The 18,830-nt window shown below is 33.0% G+C and overlaps 3 protein-coding genes across 5 annotated transcripts; all 3 read right to left on the bottom strand.

Moving 5' to 3' along the window:
* Nucleotides 1-1,852: 1,852 nt before the first annotated feature.
* Nucleotides 1,853-3,755, bottom strand: LOC11422455 (3-oxo-Delta(4,5)-steroid 5-beta-reductase). 2 transcript variants are annotated; one of them, XM_024772643.2, is made up of 4 exons: nt 3,605-3,755; nt 3,328-3,503; nt 2,979-3,222; nt 1,853-2,608 (listed from the first exon to the last, which is right to left on the bottom strand). In XM_024772643.2, the coding sequence occupies exons 1-4, from the start codon at nt 3,752-3,754 to the stop codon at nt 2,006-2,008; spliced, it is 1,173 nt and encodes a 390-aa protein (XP_024628411.1). In that variant the 5' UTR covers nt 3,755; the 3' UTR covers nt 1,853-2,005. The 2 variants fall into 2 exon arrangements, with proteins under 2 accessions (XP_024628411.1, XP_024628409.1); XM_024772641.2 differs by having other exon boundaries at nt 2,979-3,503.
* A 3,302-nt stretch (nt 3,756-7,057) lies between these two features.
* On the bottom strand, nt 7,058-10,000 carry LOC11420385 ((S)-8-oxocitronellyl enol synthase ISY1). Its single transcript, XM_003589064.4, has 3 exons — nt 9,889-10,000; nt 9,126-9,650; nt 7,058-7,789 (listed from the first exon to the last, which is right to left on the bottom strand). The coding sequence occupies exons 1-3, from the start codon at nt 9,931-9,933 to the stop codon at nt 7,187-7,189; spliced, it is 1,173 nt and encodes a 390-aa protein (XP_003589112.2). The 5' UTR covers nt 9,934-10,000; the 3' UTR covers nt 7,058-7,186.
* A 3,536-nt stretch (nt 10,001-13,536) lies between these two features.
* Nucleotides 13,537-17,072, bottom strand: LOC11420386 (uncharacterized). Of its 2 annotated transcripts, XM_039832693.1 has the most exons (4): nt 16,962-17,072; nt 16,391-16,925; nt 14,781-15,128; nt 13,537-14,510 (listed from the first exon to the last, which is right to left on the bottom strand). In XM_039832693.1, exons 2-4 carry the CDS (start codon nt 16,829-16,831, stop codon nt 13,887-13,889), a joined length of 1,413 nt encoding a protein of 470 aa, XP_039688627.1. In that variant the 5' UTR covers nt 16,832-16,925; nt 16,962-17,072; the 3' UTR covers nt 13,537-13,886. The 2 variants fall into 2 exon arrangements, with proteins under 2 accessions (XP_039688627.1, XP_003589113.1); XM_003589065.4 differs by having other exon boundaries at nt 16,391-17,031.
* Nucleotides 17,073-18,830: the final 1,758 nt, after the last annotated feature.

An 18,830-nucleotide genomic window follows, 5' to 3' on the forward strand; every position in this document is an offset into this window, starting at 1 on the left:
ACCAAATACATCAACTTTTATTGACCTAAATTTCTCTTATATATTGGACCGAAGAGAGTATTATTTTACTATTACTATTCAGTTTAAGGGTCCCTTACCCCGATCCAATTGTCCACCCTTACCTTTGGACCGGCTCAAAAAGGATGACATCCACTTTATTATCAGAACAAATAAGAACCACATCTACTTTATCACACAAAAAAAAAAAGAACCACATCCATAACAAAAATTATGATTATATTTATAATAAAAGAAAAGTGTACGCGACACAGAAATTAACATGCACGTTTTTATTTTTTTTTGATAAATTAACATGCACATTTAAGTTTGAGGTTACTATGTTGCTTTTCTTCTTGTTCTTTAAAGGGGAGAAACTGACCGCAGAAAAAATACACTCAACATGGAGGTCATGAAAAATGACTTGGATCTGTACGCAAGCAAACAGAGGGACCAACAAGATCGACAACTACCTTTATTTTGTCTTAACCCTTCAGTTTTTAGGAAAATTAGGTTATGATAATTTGAAATTCAGTCGGAGTGTTAATTAAAAAATCTAAAATCTTGGTCGACAAGTAATTGCTATACTGCACCATGGTGAAGAAAATAAGAAAATAATTCAACAATTGGTCGACATATGAAAGAAAAGTCGGTACATTAAGCACCGCATTGAACAAAGTTTGAACTTATTTGACAAGGAAGTTGACACTAATAAGAGAGTGTAGACGACGCATATTAACCGTCAATGGAAGCAAACAAGATTTATTGTTTGACAAAAATAGTACTGAAAGATTGCTTGTCATACTTTCAGCTGTTAGGCGCTGATATAAAAGAGAAGAGTAGACAAATGAGTGATATAAGAGAAAGACATGATAAGAATTCGAACTCATCTCCAGAACACAGCAGAGAAGAGAACACAGAAATGGAAACTTGATTAAACAAGATCACACAACATAATGTAGTGTATCCATAAAAATTTCAAGACTATAATATGATTTACTCCACTAACATGGTGTGCGCCAAAGTGATAGATGCTCAAATCACTTATCATTTGGCCAAAAATTTCGATCCATAACTGATGTCTATAGAAAAAAAAAAACTATGTTGACGTAGATCAATTATTTATATGAATCTTAATCACCTTGGAGTACAATCTTGTACGCTTTTATATTGTCTATCCAATCTTATTAATGAATTTTGAATTCATAAATATCAATTAGCCATGTTACTTGGAAGGGTTGTTCACGGTTTAGATGACTCGTTCAAACCAATGACTTAAATCAATCCAACATTCAAGTTTGGATCTAACACAAACTAATCCGTTCGATTTCAGAATGGTTTGGTTCGGATAATGAATTTGTGATTCCAAACTTGCGAGCTCGGTTTCTTAAAATAATCCTGATGTTCGTTCATAATAACCTAATAAGGATCTTCATTCTATCACATCTAAAAGTGGTAATTCTAAAATTGACAGCCTTCCGTGATGAGAGGTTGTGGTCATGGTTTATGTGTTATTGTTATCTATCTATCTATATGTATCAGTTTGTTGTACGAGTGTGAAAGTACTATGGTATCAAAATTATATGTTTAAATAACCTTTATTGGTTATGTCCAGTGAAGAGATATATATATATATATATATATATATATATATATATATATTATTTGTGTGCTATATGTATTTTGTATTATTGTCCCATGTTATATGCTTATACAGGTGTATGCAGATTGAAATAAAATTCACATGTGTTTCTTGTGTCTGAGTCCATCACAATACGTAGCATCTTTTATTTTTCTATTCTTGAACCATATAATGTAACTTAGAAATTATTAATATGTGAAGAAGTTAAGAGAATTAAGAAATAGCGAAAGTGTGAACATTACCAAACAAGTGAACATTATTACAGAAAGAGCAAAAACCATAAAACATAGAAAAGTAAAAAAAAAAAATCTCTTTCCACCCCACCATGGGACTTTATTTACCACAATCCAGAGCTGAAATTAATCATCATGGCACAATCTTGTAAGCTTTTGTCTTGTCAATCCAACTAATGAATGAATTCTTAGAATTCCTAAATCCTATGAATCCATGTTCCTTAGCTTTGTTCATAGAATCCAACACACCCTCCAGTCTCAAACTAAAATCTGCAAACCACCAATCTCCAACTTCTTCAAGCTTGGTGTACAACAATTCATTCTCCCTCACAATCTCTTCCCACACACCACCCTTATCCTTCATCAAATCCGATAACCTCAACTCCGACCCCTCCTCAAATCCATAATCATCGATCTCAAACCGTTCTGCTAACACCTTCCACAAATGTTTCCACTTGAAAACATCACCATTACTGCAATTGAATGCTTCATTCTTTGCGTTAGGATCCGCTGCACCCCAAATATGTTGTTCGGCTATTAAATTAGCATCTGAAGCAGTAGAATAACACTCCCATGCACCTTTTGAGCCAGGAAACCTTAAAGGAAGACCCTCATGCTTGCAAATTGCGGCGTAAACACAAAGCGTGCCAATGACGTTCATCATGCTATAAGGTGAAAATCCAAAGATGGGGTGTGGTCGATTAATGAACCATGTCGTTCCTTTTTTCTTACCCACCTGAACAAATATATTGTTCATTTAATTATATAATAATGTATGTGATACCCCCTAAAAAATAAATAGATGTGAAACTATTTGCTAAAAAGAATGTATGCGATATACTAATTCTTGTTTAAGTGACTAAATATAAGTTCCAAGATTAATTTAACACAGAAAATATAATTCCAAAGAATGTTAGTAATATATAATTTCAATTTGTTAAAAACATAGTGGAAAAAGGTTAGATTGTATTGATATTTCTATGATCATATGAGTCTAGTATGTGTTTCAAATTCAAAACTAAACTTATTTGTTTACTTTATAATAATCTTTTGTTGTAAAGACATTTTTTTAGAAAGTCTAGTTTGCAATAATTTTATGCACCAACCTCTTCTAACAAGATATCCTCCTGTGTGTAATAGAAATTGGGTGTGACAAGGCGTGGCACATCCTCCGTGAAGGGGGACTCATGGGCCTTGATCTTACCGATCGTTTCGAAGGATCCTAGGTAGTGCTTAGTTCCTGTTTGAAGGGACACATGGCAAAGATTGAGAGTATTTGGGATGAGGGCTCGAAGGACGTTCCTTAACATTGAACCGTTAACTTCGCAGTTTTGAGCCTCTGTAGGCATGCTGGTCCACGAGACATAGAAAATATGTGTCACATCAGTTAAGGGAGAGAGCTTCAATTCGACGTCTTTTTGGTCAGAGACATCGCATTGAATGTAGTGAACATACTTATCAGCGTTCCACGTTGGTTGTGGACGGCGAGCCACACCATAAACCTTCCATGGACCACCTGGTGTGTCGTCGAGAGGTAGAATCTCTGCTAGGCTATTTCCCACAATTCCCGTCACGCCTATAATCAATGCTACATTTTGGAAGCTTCCTGGTGCTTCCTTGAATTCTGTAATCTGCACAGGCACAAGAGAGTGAGTAAAATCTCATTAGTTGAAAATAAAAATTAAAAGGGAGAGGATATTGAAAAACATAGAACAATGCTTAAATAACTTGCTTTGCCAGTGCCAGATGCTTTAGCTAACCACCAGTTCATTTTTTTTTTCTTTTCAAAGATAATGTGATGTTGAATCATGATGTTTGTGTAGTATAGGTGACATGCTATTAAAAGCTGTATTGCTTGAGACAGTGAGTGCCATAAGGCCATGACATTCTCGTTTTTATTATATTAATATTATTTGGGAAATGCCAACGAGTGCCCCTAGAGCACTCAGGACCTTAAAAGGTAAGTTTTTATAAAAGTTTCCGTATCCAATATATTGGAAATTGTGATATTTGACTTTTTTATAAGAATATTTTCTTAAAGTAAAATGCTTAACGAATGATCCGAAAACACTCGTTAACAAGACCCTGCTATTCAGTTTAAGGGTCCCTTACCCTGGTCCAATTGTCCACCCTTACCTTTGGACGGGCTCAAAAAGATCAACATCCACTTTATTATCAGCACAAAAAACAACCACGTCTAAGGGTCCCTAATCCTGGTCCCTGACAAATAATTGCTATGAAATAATTCAACAGTTGGTAGACATGAAAGAAAAGTTGGTACACTAAGCACCACATTGAACAAAGTTTGAAAATAATTGACAAGAAGGAAGTTGATACCGATAAGAGAATGTAGACGACGCATATTCAACTGCAAATGGAAGCAGACAAGATTTATGGTCCGACGAAGATAGTACTAAAAGATTGCTTGTCGTATGTTGTAAACAAGGTTGAATACTTACATTTTGAACCCTAATCATCAACTGAAAACGAATTCAAGCTATAAGAATATAAGTGTATCTTCCATGCTTATTTTTCTTTAAATTTCAACAATGTAGTCACATTTCAATTCTAAGTTATTTTCTGGTGTGAACGTTTTTGCTGCTGTGTTTTTGTTTCTGCGCTTTCTGCATAATCGCATTCTGTGAGTGTTTCTGCATTGCGCGCTGTTCTGAAGTGTTCTTGTTCATGTTAAAAACGCAAAAATCAATATTTGTCCTCAAAATTGTAAAGGTTGATCAATTTAATCTCTCACATGTACATTAAATTACAAATTAGTCCATTAAATTAATAAACAACATTCAATTTTGTTTCTCCATCAAAATATCTCTTTAGTAGCAGCAATCTATCAAACTAATGAAAGACATACATATTGACTTGAATAGTCTTTGGCAACATCAAGACATGCATATAATCTTTTAAAATAGTGTTAAACTTGGGAAGAAAAAAAAGAACGATTAAATTGATTGATGTTGTCAAATTTAAAGGTCTAAATTGCTATTTCACTAATTTGAGGGACTAACACCTCTGGACGGAAACTTCATATTATTGTCCTTTTAGAATAAAAATTAATTACAAAAAATAGTGGATTGCGTAGGTTTTTGCTGCCTTCAAATAGGGTGTTATTCCCTTAAAAAATTCCATAAAACAAACTACAACATTATTACAAAAGAGCAAACACTAAGAAAATAGAACAGTAAATAATAACTCTTCCCACCCTATCATGAGACTTATTTACTACGTCGCTTAGTACGGTGAAGCAAAGGGAAGACCAAGGCTATATATTAGACCTAGGTTCTTTGTTTTTAGATGCACGTAACACTTTAAGCTTATATCTAACTTAATTTAAATATTTATTTTGTGAGAGTGTGGTTGCACCGGGACATTGGGCGTGAGAGTGAGAGAAGTCTATGTGTTGTAAAAAAATTCACATAATAATTCTCTAGTTGTAACGGTCGTGGTTTTTTCTTCAGTTTTGGAGTTCTTACTTTATATTCTTGTGTTGTGATTTTGCTTATTTTTCTTCTTCAGCTTTGTTATTTCTAACAAGCACCTCATTGTCAATATTTGGTCAAAGTCTGACTTGAGGACTGTGAAATCAGAAAGGGGGCATAATAGTGGGTCAAAATCGCACATTTAAAACTACAGAGTTAAAATCACACAATTGATAAACCAGGGGGTTGAAAACTACATTTAAGCCTTTATTTTATCAGGATTATATCATTTATTTTGCTCATTGGTGGGTTGAGTGAACACATAATATGCTTTTGTTGTTTTGCTCATCATCGAGTTAGATTAGTTTGGAGTTGATTGAAATATACTGATTTTCAACCCAACTAAAACCAATAAAATTTGATTAAATCCGGCAAAGACTTTAACCAAAACCGAACCACGTCATCATAAAATCCGCAAACCAATAGTCCGCAACCTATTCAAGCTTGGATGGGAGAGAATGATGAATGAATTATTAAAATAAACTATTTAGATGAGAGAGAATGAGTGGTTAAGAGAGAGATAGAGACAATGGTACTAATGGCACCAAAAGCCAATGACACCCAAGTGCTACCCGATATAACCCATTAACCCATCTTTATCAGGCATGCAGCAAGCGAAGACAAAATGCATAATCAATGAGTCAAAAAAGTTATCACCCTAAATTAATTCAGTGTGGCTTGCTAGCCAGTTTTGCTATAGCACTTAATTAATTCACCTGTGTTAATTAATTATTCCTTCTATAATAATCAACTGGCCAATCTTCATATTTAATACCATGGTTCCCACACGGTTACCCTAATTTGTGAAAATATTTTTCTCATGACACGGCAGAGTTAATTCATTCACTTCTCATTTAAGGAAATCATATAGTTCTATAAATCGGAGTGGTTTGGAGACAATTTTATTCCATTGCAAAACAATATCCATCGACAAGAGGAAAATAAAATACTCATTCATACTTACACTATGGCAAAATCCACTGCTTCACTTGTTTTGGTTCTCCTTGTTGCGGCGATTTTGAATGGCTATAGTGCTGAGGGTGCAGGAAGAGGTAATCAACTCGAAAAAGATGATGGCCATGTTTACGAATCTCAAAAGTTGATTTCGGCTGAGCCGGATCCGGATCCAGATTGTTCGGGGTTGTATAATATGTGTTTGAATGATCCTAACATGTGTGGCTACTACAGTAGTGTGTGTCCTCTCCCTCCTCTGTCTAGCAAAGATCTCCAATCCACTGCAGCTAAAAATGGTAATCCTACAATTGAAATCCTTCCATGATGAGAGATTGTGGCCATGGTTTGTGTGTTATTATTGATATATTTTTATCTATATGTATCGTTTTGTGAGTGTGTGAAAGTATTATATGATATTAAAAATTATATAGCTAAATAACTCTATCGGCCTTTACTGGTTGTTGTACCTTAGCTAAGATATATATATATATATATATATATATATATATTGTGCTATGCATTTTGTATTATTGTGCCATATTATATGGTTATATTATATATATGCAGATTGAAATAAAATTCACATGTGTGTTTCTTGTGTCTCGGAGCATCACAATACGTGTAGCAAACTTGTTTATTTTTTACGAGTAAAGAGAAATTTAAAAAGGAGGATATCAGATTAATATGATAGAAAAGAAATATAAAAATAACTATAATATGTTGGTACATAACACACATTTTTTCATACAAAAGCCACAACACTATTACAAATAAGCAAACACCATAAACATAGAAAAGTAAAATATAACTCTTCCTACCCACTTTATTTATCACAACAAAAAGCTTATGACAATTCAAAACCCAAACTATCATGGCACAATCTTGTAAGCTTTTGTCTTATCAATCCAACTAATGAACGAATTCTTAGAATTCCTAAATCCTAAGAATCCATGTTCCTTAGACTTGTTCATACTATCCAACACACCCTCCACTCTAAACATAAAATCTGCAAACCACCAATCTCCAACTTCTTCAAGCTTGGTGTACAACAATTCATTCTCCCTCACAATCTCTTCCCACACACCACCCTTATCCTTCATCAAATCCGATAACCTCAACTCCGACCCCTCCTCAAATCCATAATCATCGATCTCAAACCGTTCTGCTAACACCTTCCACAAATGTTTCCACCTGAAAACATCGCCATTGCTGCAGTTGAATGCTTCATTCTTTGCATTAGGATCCACTGCACCCCAAATATGTTGTTCGGATATTAAATTAGCATCTGAAGCTGTTGAATAACATTCCCATGCACCTTTTGAGCCAGGAAACCTTAATGGAAGACCCTCATGCTTGCAAATTGCAGCGTAAACACAAAGCGTGCCAATGAGGTTCATCATGCTGTAAGGTGAAAATCCAAAGATAACTTGTGGTCGATTAATGAACCATGTCGTTCCTTTTTTCTTACCCACCTGAATAAAATAGTTGAACAAATAGCTGATTTAATTATATAACAAAATAATTAATGCCAGTTATATTAATTGTTGTCTAGGTGACTAAATATAAGTTCCAAGATTAATTTAACCAAGCAAATATTATTCCAAGCCTATTGTATAATTTCAATAAGTTAGAAACAGATTGGAAAAAGGTTTAATTGATTTGAGATTTCAACTACTTGTTTAGTATAGTATGTGTTTTAAATTCAATACTAAACTTGATCTGTTTGCTTGATATAATCTTTTGTCTTAGGACTTTATTTTACATAAAGCCTAATTAACTTAGCTTTAAATCTAGGTTGCGATAACTTCTAATAAATAATCTTATAGGGCTAATTCAAGAGAATTATATTGGTTAAAGTTCAAGTATCACATTGAAAAAATATACATTTGAAAATTGTTTATAAAGATTGACATATTTTCCCCTGCAGACCGATTTTATAAGAATGGGTTAGCTAGATGCGCTATATTAAAATATAATCACTATTATCAGGCATACCTAATGCTTTATTAACAAAATTCCCACAAAAAAAATGTATTTAGCAAAGATAATTTAATGGAAAGAGTAATAGCATTAATTCTAAATCTTATGATGTGTAATTCTAAGAGCAGCTTTTGCCCTAGTTGCTTAAACATAAACAACTTTGCTTATTTTTTTGTCAAATGCATCTAAAGGACTTTTAAGTTTTTCGTTTTTCCTAAAGTGATCCTTTAAGTTTCAAAAGTCCCAAACAAATCCTTTAAGTTTCAAAAGTCTCAAACAAGTCCTTTTAATTTTTGAATCGTTTCAAAGAAGTCCTTTTAGAGGATGATGGTGATTATTCAGATGATAGCAACAAATAGTATTATCCACCATTTGCATGCCTAAAAAGATGACTAATTTTAAGTGGATGTTAGAAACCAGATTTGGTACCAAAGATGAGTTCAAGGAAGCAATTACCAACTATGCTATCTACAATAGGACTTGTTTGAAAAGATTCAAAAACTAAAAAGACTTGTTTGAGACTTTTGAAACTTAAAGGACCACTTTGGAAAAAACGAAAAACTTAAAGGACTTTTAGATGCATTTGACTTTTTTTTTTTTTTTTGTTGGGGTTTGATTACTTAGCATAATTAATTGCTTAAAATTAAGCAATGTACTTTATTTCAGCAACATACAAAGAAGATTCCATATTATTAGGAAAGTAAAATTTTCAAGTTCAATGTCATCTAAAATGAAAGGAAAAAAGTGGACAAATGTGAGCTTCTTAGGGTATTTTGTATATTACCATTGAAATAAAAGGCTAATGAGAATAATGTGTAATGCACTAACCTCTTCGAACAAGATATCCTCTAATGTGTAATAGAAATTGGGTGTGTCGAGGCGTGGCACATCCTCTGTGAAGGGGGACTCATGAGGTTTGATCTTACCGATGATTTCGAAGGGTCCTACATAGTGCTTGGCACCAGTCTGAAGAGACACATGGGAAAGATTTGGAGCATTTGGGATTAGGGCTTGAAGGACGTTCCTCAACATGGCACCATTCACCTCACAATTTTGAGCCTCCGTGGGTCTGCTGGTCCACGAGACATAGAATATATGGGTCACGTCTGTTAAAGGGGATAGCTTCAATTCAACATCGTTTTGATTGGAGACATCACACTGAATATAGTGAACAGGGTTATCAACATTCCACATTGGTCGTGGACGGCGAGCCACGCCATAAACCTTCCATGGTCCAACTGGTGTGTCTTTTAGAGGTAGGATCTCTGCTAGACTATTTCCCACAATTCCTGTTACGCCTATAATCAATGCTACATTTTGGACGTTTCGTGGTGCTTCCTTGAATTTTGTGATCTGTGTACATGCATGAATGAATGAATTCACGTTAGTTGAAAAGAAAAATTAATGAAGGAAAATTGTGAAACACGGAGCTACGGTTAAACGTAGTGTGTACTAAGAACTTTCTTTGCCAGTTGATACATCAATTTTTTTTCCTCGTTGCCCAGTGTTTATTGTCATTCATAATAGATATATCAAATTAATTAGCATTAAAATGAAAAATATAGAACAAATTTAGTTCGTAAGAACTTGCCTTGCCAGGATGATCACCAGTTGCTCTAGCCAACCACCAGTTCATTTTATTTTCACTATATACTATATATGCTTGGTGTAATGCTATTAAGATTTGTGATGCTAATACTTGGATGTATCTGTTGCTTGAGAGAATGATTCCCATGTGTATTTATATGAAAGAAGAATAGCATACATGCATGCATGCTTTGAATGGTTTTCACCATATGACAAAAGCAAATACGCACTTTATGTGGACGATACTATTCAGTATTGACAACACATCTATGCAAATATTTTTTTTATTAAAGTTCTCTCATAGATTCATGCTAATAGTTTTCAAATTTACCACGTCTAATAATTTTCAACCCCATTATAAAGGCGGCTATGAATATTATTATCTTGAAGGGAAATATCATTCTTTTTATATCACGTATTCCATTTTGATTTTTTTATTACAAACGCTTTTATTTTTTTAGTAATACTTATTTATCCAATTTCCATTGAACAAATAATAATATTATAGAAGAACGGATTTATTAATATATCTGAGCCGGACTATGAACCAAGATTCAATGTATTTGGAGTTATTATTCAAAAAGACAGATTAACATGGTTGTTCCTTGTCTGAATGAGTTCCTCTTAAAATTTCAGTTTCGATTCTCTCGTACCAATTTCGATGGGTTAGTTAAACTTCTTAAAAAAATATGGTTGTTCCTTTTCTAACAAAGTTAATATGATCAAGTCTTCTTCTTATATTGTTTGAAAAATATATGAAAAGAATAGAATTATAGAAGAAACTATGTTAACCGGAGTTGCGTTTCGGAGGAAAAGAGTTGATACTTTAATTACTAGAAAAAAGTTGGAATAACGACAACAAATTAGAGATGAAAAAATTGCGAAATTGGTCACTAAATATTAGAGATGCTAACATTGGTGATATATTTTCTTTTTTCAGTCTTTAAATTTTCTTGTTATTTCCACTTTTTGTATTAATCATTTCTAAATATAGTATCTAAATTGATTAAAAAGATAATTTGAATATTGTATGATTGTCTATTATGTCATTTATTTAAAAAAATAATATTAAATATGCACAACAAAATAGACTTAACTCTTCAAACTTAACTCGCAAACATTACTCTAAATTTTTCGAAATGGACTCTTGTTGCATCGACTACATTATTAATTCTCAGGAGAATCAGAACAATGAACAACGAGTGAAGATCCTCTTGATTTTTTACTTTCTTTATTTTTCTATTATCAAAGCTTTGAGAATATAATAAATACAACAATGTGACATTTGGTAGGTTCAATTATTTAATTTACACTTTAAAACTCTTTAAAACTATAGTAATTGAGAGGACAACGTAGAAAGAAAATGGAGAGCATCATAACTCATGAACAATGTAGCGATTATGTTGATTAATTAGTACTCCCTTCGTCCTTTTTCATAGGCCCTTATAACAAAAATTACTGGTATTGAGAAAAGTTGTTGTAGTAATATATTTGTCTAAAATGTATATAATCTATTACTTAATTACCCTTTGTGTATAAATACATTTATTGTTACATTTTTATATTCCAAGACAAATTGATAATAGTATTAATAAAATTGGTATATTTGAAAAAAGACTAATAAATTCATCTAAAAATTTGTAAAGAATCTAATATTTTAAAACAAACTTTTTTATAAATGTTCTTGTAATTAAAGACGGATAGAGTAGCTCACACAACTTGGCCAATAAATCATTACCGGAATTTGTTCAAGTCCCATCCTTAAACGTGTGGCTACTGCTATGGCCTATTGGTTTGAGTTTGACTCCACTTGGTTCTGGAATTTTAAAACTCACGTCCATCCCTAATCAATTATAATGCATGCATGGACGTACCTCAAGTGCCATAATTATTGATCAAGATAAAAACATAAAAAATGCAATTGAGGATGTTTTTCGAAAAGCTCATCATCAATGGTGTTTGTGACATTTAATGAAAAAAGATTAAAAAAAGCTCCGAAAAAGTTAGGTAGATAATCTGTTTATGAGTCTATCAAAGCAATTTTGCATAATGTTTCATGTAAAAGTGGGAAAAAAAAATTGTAGAAAAGGATATTTGATGAAAGAAATTGTTTGTGAGAGACATGTTTGTTCATTTAATACATTGGTGTGCAAGTCATTTTGGCTTATAGTCTCAATTCCAAAAAACATTCACAAACGCAAAATTCAATGAATCTCAAGTGGAAGTTGCTCTTATGATTTATTATCATACTTGCTTTAAGAGATTGAAAGGATTGAATTATACATATATTCTTTTATAGGAAACAAGAAAAAATTTGACAAAATTTAAAACATAATGTTCAACGTATCCTTAAATGAGAAAGACTTTGAGCTATACAATGTATTTCATTTCAATGTATGATGTGGCTTCTATGATGATAAATACTGATCATGATTTGTTAAAAAAGATGGATCGGATCAATAAAATAAAAAATGATTTTGCCTTCAAAGAAATATACTCTAGCACTATAGAAGATGGTACAGTTTGAAATTAAGTCACTAAAACATGTCCTCAAAAAAAAGAATGTCTTTTAACGTTGATCAAATTGTAAAGAAACTTGAAAGAAAAAAGACCCAAAAAGGTGAAAAAGATCAAGGTAAAAATGAGGTAATTTAAAGACTTGTGTACATCTAAAATAACAATTTTGAATATGTCTAATTTTCAATATTTGATGGTAGAACATGTGTGCTTCTAGTCAAGAGTATAAGAGAGTGTTCAAGTAATTGATGGAATTGGCACACACTGAGAGCATTTGAGTAAGTGAAATCCATTGTTTTGGATGGGAAGATTATCCGGATGGCTCTGGCCATTATTCTAGCTTGGTCCAAAAGACACCAAATATTTACTCTTTTCTCATACTTTTTATTTTTACCAAAAAACAAAGTTTGGAAAATTGGGATGCTGGATGGTCTGCCTAAACATGGACTTAGAGGAAACCTACCTTACTTGCAAAAGCTATAAAGCAATCATCAATACCAAACATACTCACTTACAATCAAAGACTTTTCAACTTATTTTGAATAATTTTCTAAAATAACTTAATAAATTTCTTTAAAATTTCCCTCAAAAAATCAAAGAGAGTGAAAATCTCAAGCATGTTGAAAGCCTCATGATTCATATTCGGTGTTAGCAGCGCACATGGGACATAAGGGACAGACTAATTATTATATCCAACGGCACGAGGAAAAAACTATCATCAACATTACAAGAAATGTCATAAGTTCATAATAGATTTAAATTTGAATAGTTTTCTTTTCCTAATAAAAATAAGAAACATATAGTTCTAAGTCTAACAGTGCAGATCAGAGAATCTTGAAATACTTCTAACAGTACATATTGTTACAAGCTTGTGACAAATTTTCCATATATGATTATGTGTCCTTATAAAAAGCATAAAGATCCTAGTTCTAGGAAAAATTTAGCTCCTACTTACTCTGGCTACTTGGTTTACAATTCATAATAAAAACTAGCATTAAATACATTCAAATATTCTTCAATAGTTTTATCAAAGATGGAGAATTTTCCTAGAATTACCATCACCAAAATCAATATTAGTGCCTTGAAACCAAAGCCAAAATTTTCCAGCAACAAAAACTGGGTTATACTGATCTAGTGATCTTGAAGCATCATGGTAGAATGCTTTTGCAATTCACATATGAAATTAAGAAACATCAACAACAATTATAACTTATAAAACAATCAGCAGATTCCCAATTTCACACTATAGGAAAAGATGTGGAAAAAACATAACCTTGATGTACATAATCGTCCACCAAAAACCTAGAGTAATAGAAATCATTTTTTCAGAATCTGTAAGACTGTAACTGATCAGTTCTATTTACAAATTTGATGAACCCTGCTGCAATCTTTACCATTTTACCTGCAGTAATTTGTCATCCCGAGAACCAAATGGCCCTTGAATAAAGCTACAACAATTAGGCTAATTCAGAAACTTAGTCTTTGCTAAACATCCACTGTCCAGTTAATGTTATTCGTATTGCTTTCATGTGATTTTTGGAACTGCGCAACTTTGGCCTGGTATGCAGCAGCAGCCGCGGCGCTCTTTACCCTCTGACCGTGAGGAAGCTCAGAAGCTTCACTTATAGAAGCAAATCGAAGCTCTGATGGAGGAATGAAACAGTCTATGGAAAGGCCGGGGACATTAAACGCAACCTCCTCAATCGTCCATGCTTCTTCCATCCTAGTTTTAGTATGGCTCAATGCTGTTTCTCCAAACCTGAATAGTGTCACTACAGATCGACCTGAGTGAGCAATCATAATCCCTTCAACAGGTCTGTAGTCGTCAAGAAATGAATTTATCGTGGTCTCCCAATAAACTGCATCGCCTCCATTGTTCTGAATACGGGTCAAATGGGAATCTTCCAAGTGAACAAGAAGTCCTGTTTTCTGACTAAAGTATCCGAACAAAACGTGCCTTATGATCTCTGCTGGACCTTCGCTCCTGGCTTTTAATGTCGATGGATCTGCACAAAGCTTGAGGATGAAACAATCCTCTTCATTTATCTTCTTCTCCCCAATGCATCTTGCATTGATAAACATGCTAGCAGTTGTTCTTGGGTCAAGACCCTATAAATAGAAACAAGTCTAAATTATAATTCAACGAATATTACTTGATGAATGAAGAATAAACTCACATCATTGATCAATTGATTGAGTAAAAGATTACAAATGACGGATTATTTATAGAATGAATAACTCCCAATATCCCTTAACAAACTTACCAAACTCCAACAAAAATAAAACTAAGTAAAAACACAGTTAAAAATTACTTTTCAAATAACAAGAGGCATACATGAGAAGGTAGGAAGGAGCGAACAGCACGGTTAAAAAATTCACCTGAAGCGCGCGTCGAAGAGGCCTCACCGGCCCTTTTGCAGCATGTGCACCAAGCCAAGGTGTGTGGCGCCACACAAGCTTCCCATTGCAACCAGCATGAACTTTACTGCCACCAAGAGCAAGCTCCACATACCACATATCCGGATTCATCTGCCACAAGACAAATCCACCAGACTCTGCAGCTTTGGAGGAATTCCGGTTACGCGTGACTTTGTTGGCAGTCTCAAACTCAGAGGCTATCATCCTCACCTTTCCCATGGCATAAGCATTGTTAATTGAATTTTGAATCTTCAGACCACCCGAAGAGGCAATGTATTGCTGCAGTATGTACTGAGCAGAAGAAGTTTCCTGTAACAACACCAAATTATATCACCACAACATTACATTTCATTACTCATACCAAATGTAGAAAAAGAGAAACCATTATAACATCAAAAGTAGCTAAAACAAATCCCAATATCCCTCTTTCCTCTCCCCAATTCTATCTCTCCTGCACACACCAGAATACATTAAATTTTCCCAATATCATCCAATAGACCATGAGAGCACAAAACCCAACTTGGATCCTTTGCAGTATCTCCAGCCAAATTTCGGTCTCAGGAGTTGGATTAATCTAACAACTCCGATACTGAGAAAGATACTGAGCAGGAGTAGCACAAAGATACTCCTACAACCGAGGTTTGGCTGACAAAGATACCGAGAATCAGAGTAGCACAAAACCACAAACCATGTATTAAACATGTCCGCAATTAATTTTAACATGTTTAGGTGATGCGGATAGAATTGATTTTGCCTGCAGAGATAATTCTAACTTGAAGCTAGGATTTGTAGCTTCGGACTCAAAACATGATTTTCAGTTTTCAAACTCAAATTTATCATTCAAATCACTTTTACATGAACCTTTCCAAACATAAATCACTTCACATTCAATTCACTTTTTCACCAAAATCATTTTTACAAAATCAATTCATTCGACAGTTTTTTAAATCCAGAACCAAACACACACATAGTATAGCTAAACAGAACACTTTTTTGCACTTTCAAAAAAAAAAAAAAAAACACTTTTTTGCAGATTTTTCCATTGCATTTAAGCAACTTCACCTAGTCTTGCCAAGTTACTCAAAAGTCAAAACCCCTTTAATTTCCCAGCTACCAATCAAAACACAACATAAAAAACAGAAAAAGGAAACAAATTATTAAACAACCTATGATGTTTCACCTAATTAGCCTATTAGAGTTTCAAACATAACAACATAAACAAACAAGACTGTGACATCATAGATAAAAAACGACGTAATCAATTGGTTGAACTGGAGTGGTTAATGAGATCCCTTAGCATGACACAAATCTTTCTGAGACAATGTTGAACAATTATTGATCAAACTTTCCTTACCCCCTCTTTTCAAATATAAACAAAGACTCTAATTTTAGATTCGTTGAATAATTGATCTATCTAAATTATAAATATAAATTATCGGATGAAACTGAAAAAAGAATTTTTGCTTATATTTGAGACCGGAGAACTCCAAATTAGCAAGGACCCTTCCCAGAGAACCAGAGGATTAACACGAAAGAAAGAAAAAAAGTGAGTGAGATATAGAAAAACTAACAATGGGAATGTCTTTGATGCTGAGATGAGGAAAAGGATCAGTAGTACAAACATGAACAGGTGCAAGAGGAGCACCCAAAACACCAAGAAGTAATCTCAGATCAGATTTTTTGCATGCTGAAGAAGATGATGAAACTGAAGGTGCTCTAGCTAATTGACCCTTCATCCAATGACCCCATTTTCCTTCTCTGTTTCCAACATCTTCACCGTCGGTTCCATCAGGACCTTCTTTCAACGGTGATAAAGCTTCTAACGGTCTTAAACTTCCCGATCTCGTCATAAACAACTCTGGCGGAACACCTTGGTTTTTTCTCCGGCGACGGAGAAGTCCTGACATCGGAGAAGCACTTCTCGCCGGAGATTTTGCACGTGACCTCGCCGGTGAAAGTCCTCTTACTACTTCGTCTTTGAGGGATGAAAAGAAACCTTGTTTTCGCTCCATTTTACAACTTTGCCACTGTGAAGAGAGAGAAAAGTGTGTGAAATCCAAGATTGTTATTGTGTTGTGTTTTTGGGATGAAACGGAAATTGGTTTGTTAGAACAATGAAACGTTAAGCAAATGAGTTGTTAGTTTAGGACAGAATTGTATTGCCGCCAGACAAGTTAACTGTGGACTACACACTACAGCTCTACCAACGTTGCTTCTTCCTTTTTTCCTATCTTATACCCACTACTTCTTTTTCATAAAAAAAATATATAATTTTCAATATATTAAATACAGACACTCATTAATATTTTTATTTGTTTTTGAAAGCTTCTACAATATATTCACAAATAATAAATTGATTGTTTAGATTTTATATTTTTTTTTGACAAAATTTTATATTTTTTTTCTTTTCATCTCTTTTCTAATTTAAATAATGATATCTTTCAACTTTTAAATTGCAGATTTTTAAAAGAATTTAGCTGTTATGTAGTTTTTTTTAGAACAATGTTTGTATGGTTTTTAAATAACCATGAATAATTATATTTGAAGTTTTTTACACAAGATAACTGATTTTATAAAAAAAAAAAAAAAATATTGATTTAAGTTAATTTGTATATTTACTTGGAGTTTTAGAACATATTGTATTTTTTAATATATTAATATATTGAATTTATCGGTTTTTATTTTGATTTTTTATCAAATAGTTTAGTAATCAGACATGAATCTTATAATCATTTAAGTGTTTGTTTGGTTCCGCGGTGGGAACACATAAAAGCACGTTTCAGAGCTTTTACCGTGATTTTTCCGTTTTCTAATGTGTTTGGTTGTCTCTTCCAAAAGCGATTCTGCATTGCAAACGTGATTCTAGAAGAAGCTATAAATCCTAGCTTTTGCAAAATCAATTCTCGTTTACTATATGCTGTCAAATAAATAATCCCCTTTCTTCCTTTATTACCCTTTTTTAGTACTCTTTTAACTTTTACGATTTTGTGCTCAAGAGAAGAAGAAGATGAAAATATATGGATTTTGGATATTCCAAGTTCACCCAGCATCTCTGGTTTTTTATTTTCCTAGTTTTCTTTTACTCAGCCGCTATCAGTTGCAGAATTGCAATCTCCAGGTTGAGGAAGGAGTTATTGGGCTCTAAACCCCGTTTATTTTCTTTTCTAAAAAAGCCCAACATAATGTATATTTGAAATTAAATTCTCTATATTTAAAAGTTTTTTTGGTTCAAATTTTTGTTTGACAGATATATTTAAAGGTTTTAAAAATCTATAATTAAGGTATTATCTAAACAAGTACCGTTGTTTTAATCTATAATTAAGGCTTAAAAAACTATAATTATTATTAAGAAATTATATTTTTTTTTTACAATGGATTAATTTATCATTTTTTACATACTTTGATGCTTATATTCTCTTAAAATCACCCAATTGATAAAAAAATAGTTAAAAATAACTCTTATAAATTAATATTATTATAAAATAAATTTTTGAAGCAATAAAAATTCATTTATAATAAGTTGAAATAATTATATAATGAGAATGAGATATTTACTTTTAAATACAATTAAAAGGATAGTTTGGTCATTACATATTCAAAATCAATTATGATTCAAACTATCCAAACAACATCAAGTCATAAGAATCACTTTTAAGTAGTGTATTCAAACATAAATCAATTTACATCCAACTCACTTTTAATCAAAATCAATTCTTTCAAATTCAATTATATCAAAATCAATTCTCGCCGCCGCCAAACCAAACACACATTAAAACGTGTGAAATTTAAAGTTCCAATCTTGACATCATTATATCAACGTCTATAAAGCTACAACCGAGTTGCACTTGCACTATTTTAAAAAAATTAATCTAGCTTAATTAATTATGCATCTCTTTTTTCGGTGGCTTTTTGTTTGAGAATGGATATGAAGTAGTTGACTTCAGTTGTGAGGAAAAATTAAGGAGACGGATTGGGCATATGGGAAGCAGATAGAGGACCACGAAAATTGAT

Source organism: Medicago truncatula, chromosome 1 (genome assembly GCF_003473485.1).
Source record: "Medicago truncatula cultivar Jemalong A17 chromosome 1, MtrunA17r5.0-ANR, whole genome shotgun sequence".
In the NCBI taxonomy this organism is placed as follows: Eukaryota; Viridiplantae; Streptophyta; class Magnoliopsida; order Fabales; family Fabaceae; genus Medicago; species Medicago truncatula.

Excerpts from the sequence above, each read along its gene's own strand:
- LOC11422455 (XM_024772641.2), bottom strand. The coding sequence starts at position 3,754 with ATGGCCTTATGGCACTCACTGTCTCAAGCAATACAGCTTTTAATAGCA. Across the intron at positions 3,504-3,604 it reads AAGCATCTGGCACTGGCAAA|ATTACAGAATTCAAGGAAGC; the intron begins GCAAGTTATTTA and ends GTGCCTGTGCAG. Across the intron at positions 2,609-2,978 it reads AGGATATCTTGTTAGAAGAG|GTGGGTAAGAAAAAAGGAAC; the intron begins GTTGGTGCATAA and ends ATATTTGTTCAG.
- LOC11420385 (XM_003589064.4), bottom strand. The coding sequence starts at position 9,933 with ATGAACTGGTGGTTGGCTAGAGCAACTGGTGATCATCCTGGCAAG. Across the intron at positions 9,651-9,888 it reads CTGGTGATCATCCTGGCAAG|ATCACAAAATTCAAGGAAGC; the intron begins GCAAGTTCTTAC and ends GCATGTACACAG. Across the intron at positions 7,790-9,125 it reads AGGATATCTTGTTCGAAGAG|GTGGGTAAGAAAAAAGGAAC; the intron begins GTTAGTGCATTA and ends TATTTTATTCAG.
- LOC11420386 (XM_039832693.1), bottom strand. The coding sequence starts at position 16,831 with ATGGAGCGAAAACAAGGTTTCTTTTCATCCCTCAAAGACGAAGTAGTA. Across the intron at positions 15,129-16,390 it reads GCATCAAAGACATTCCCATT|GAAACTTCTTCTGCTCAGTA; the intron begins GTTAGTTTTTCT and ends GTGTTGTTACAG. Across the intron at positions 14,511-14,780 it reads CTCTTCGACGCGCGCTTCAG|GGTCTTGACCCAAGAACAAC; the intron begins GTGAATTTTTTA and ends TTCTATTTATAG.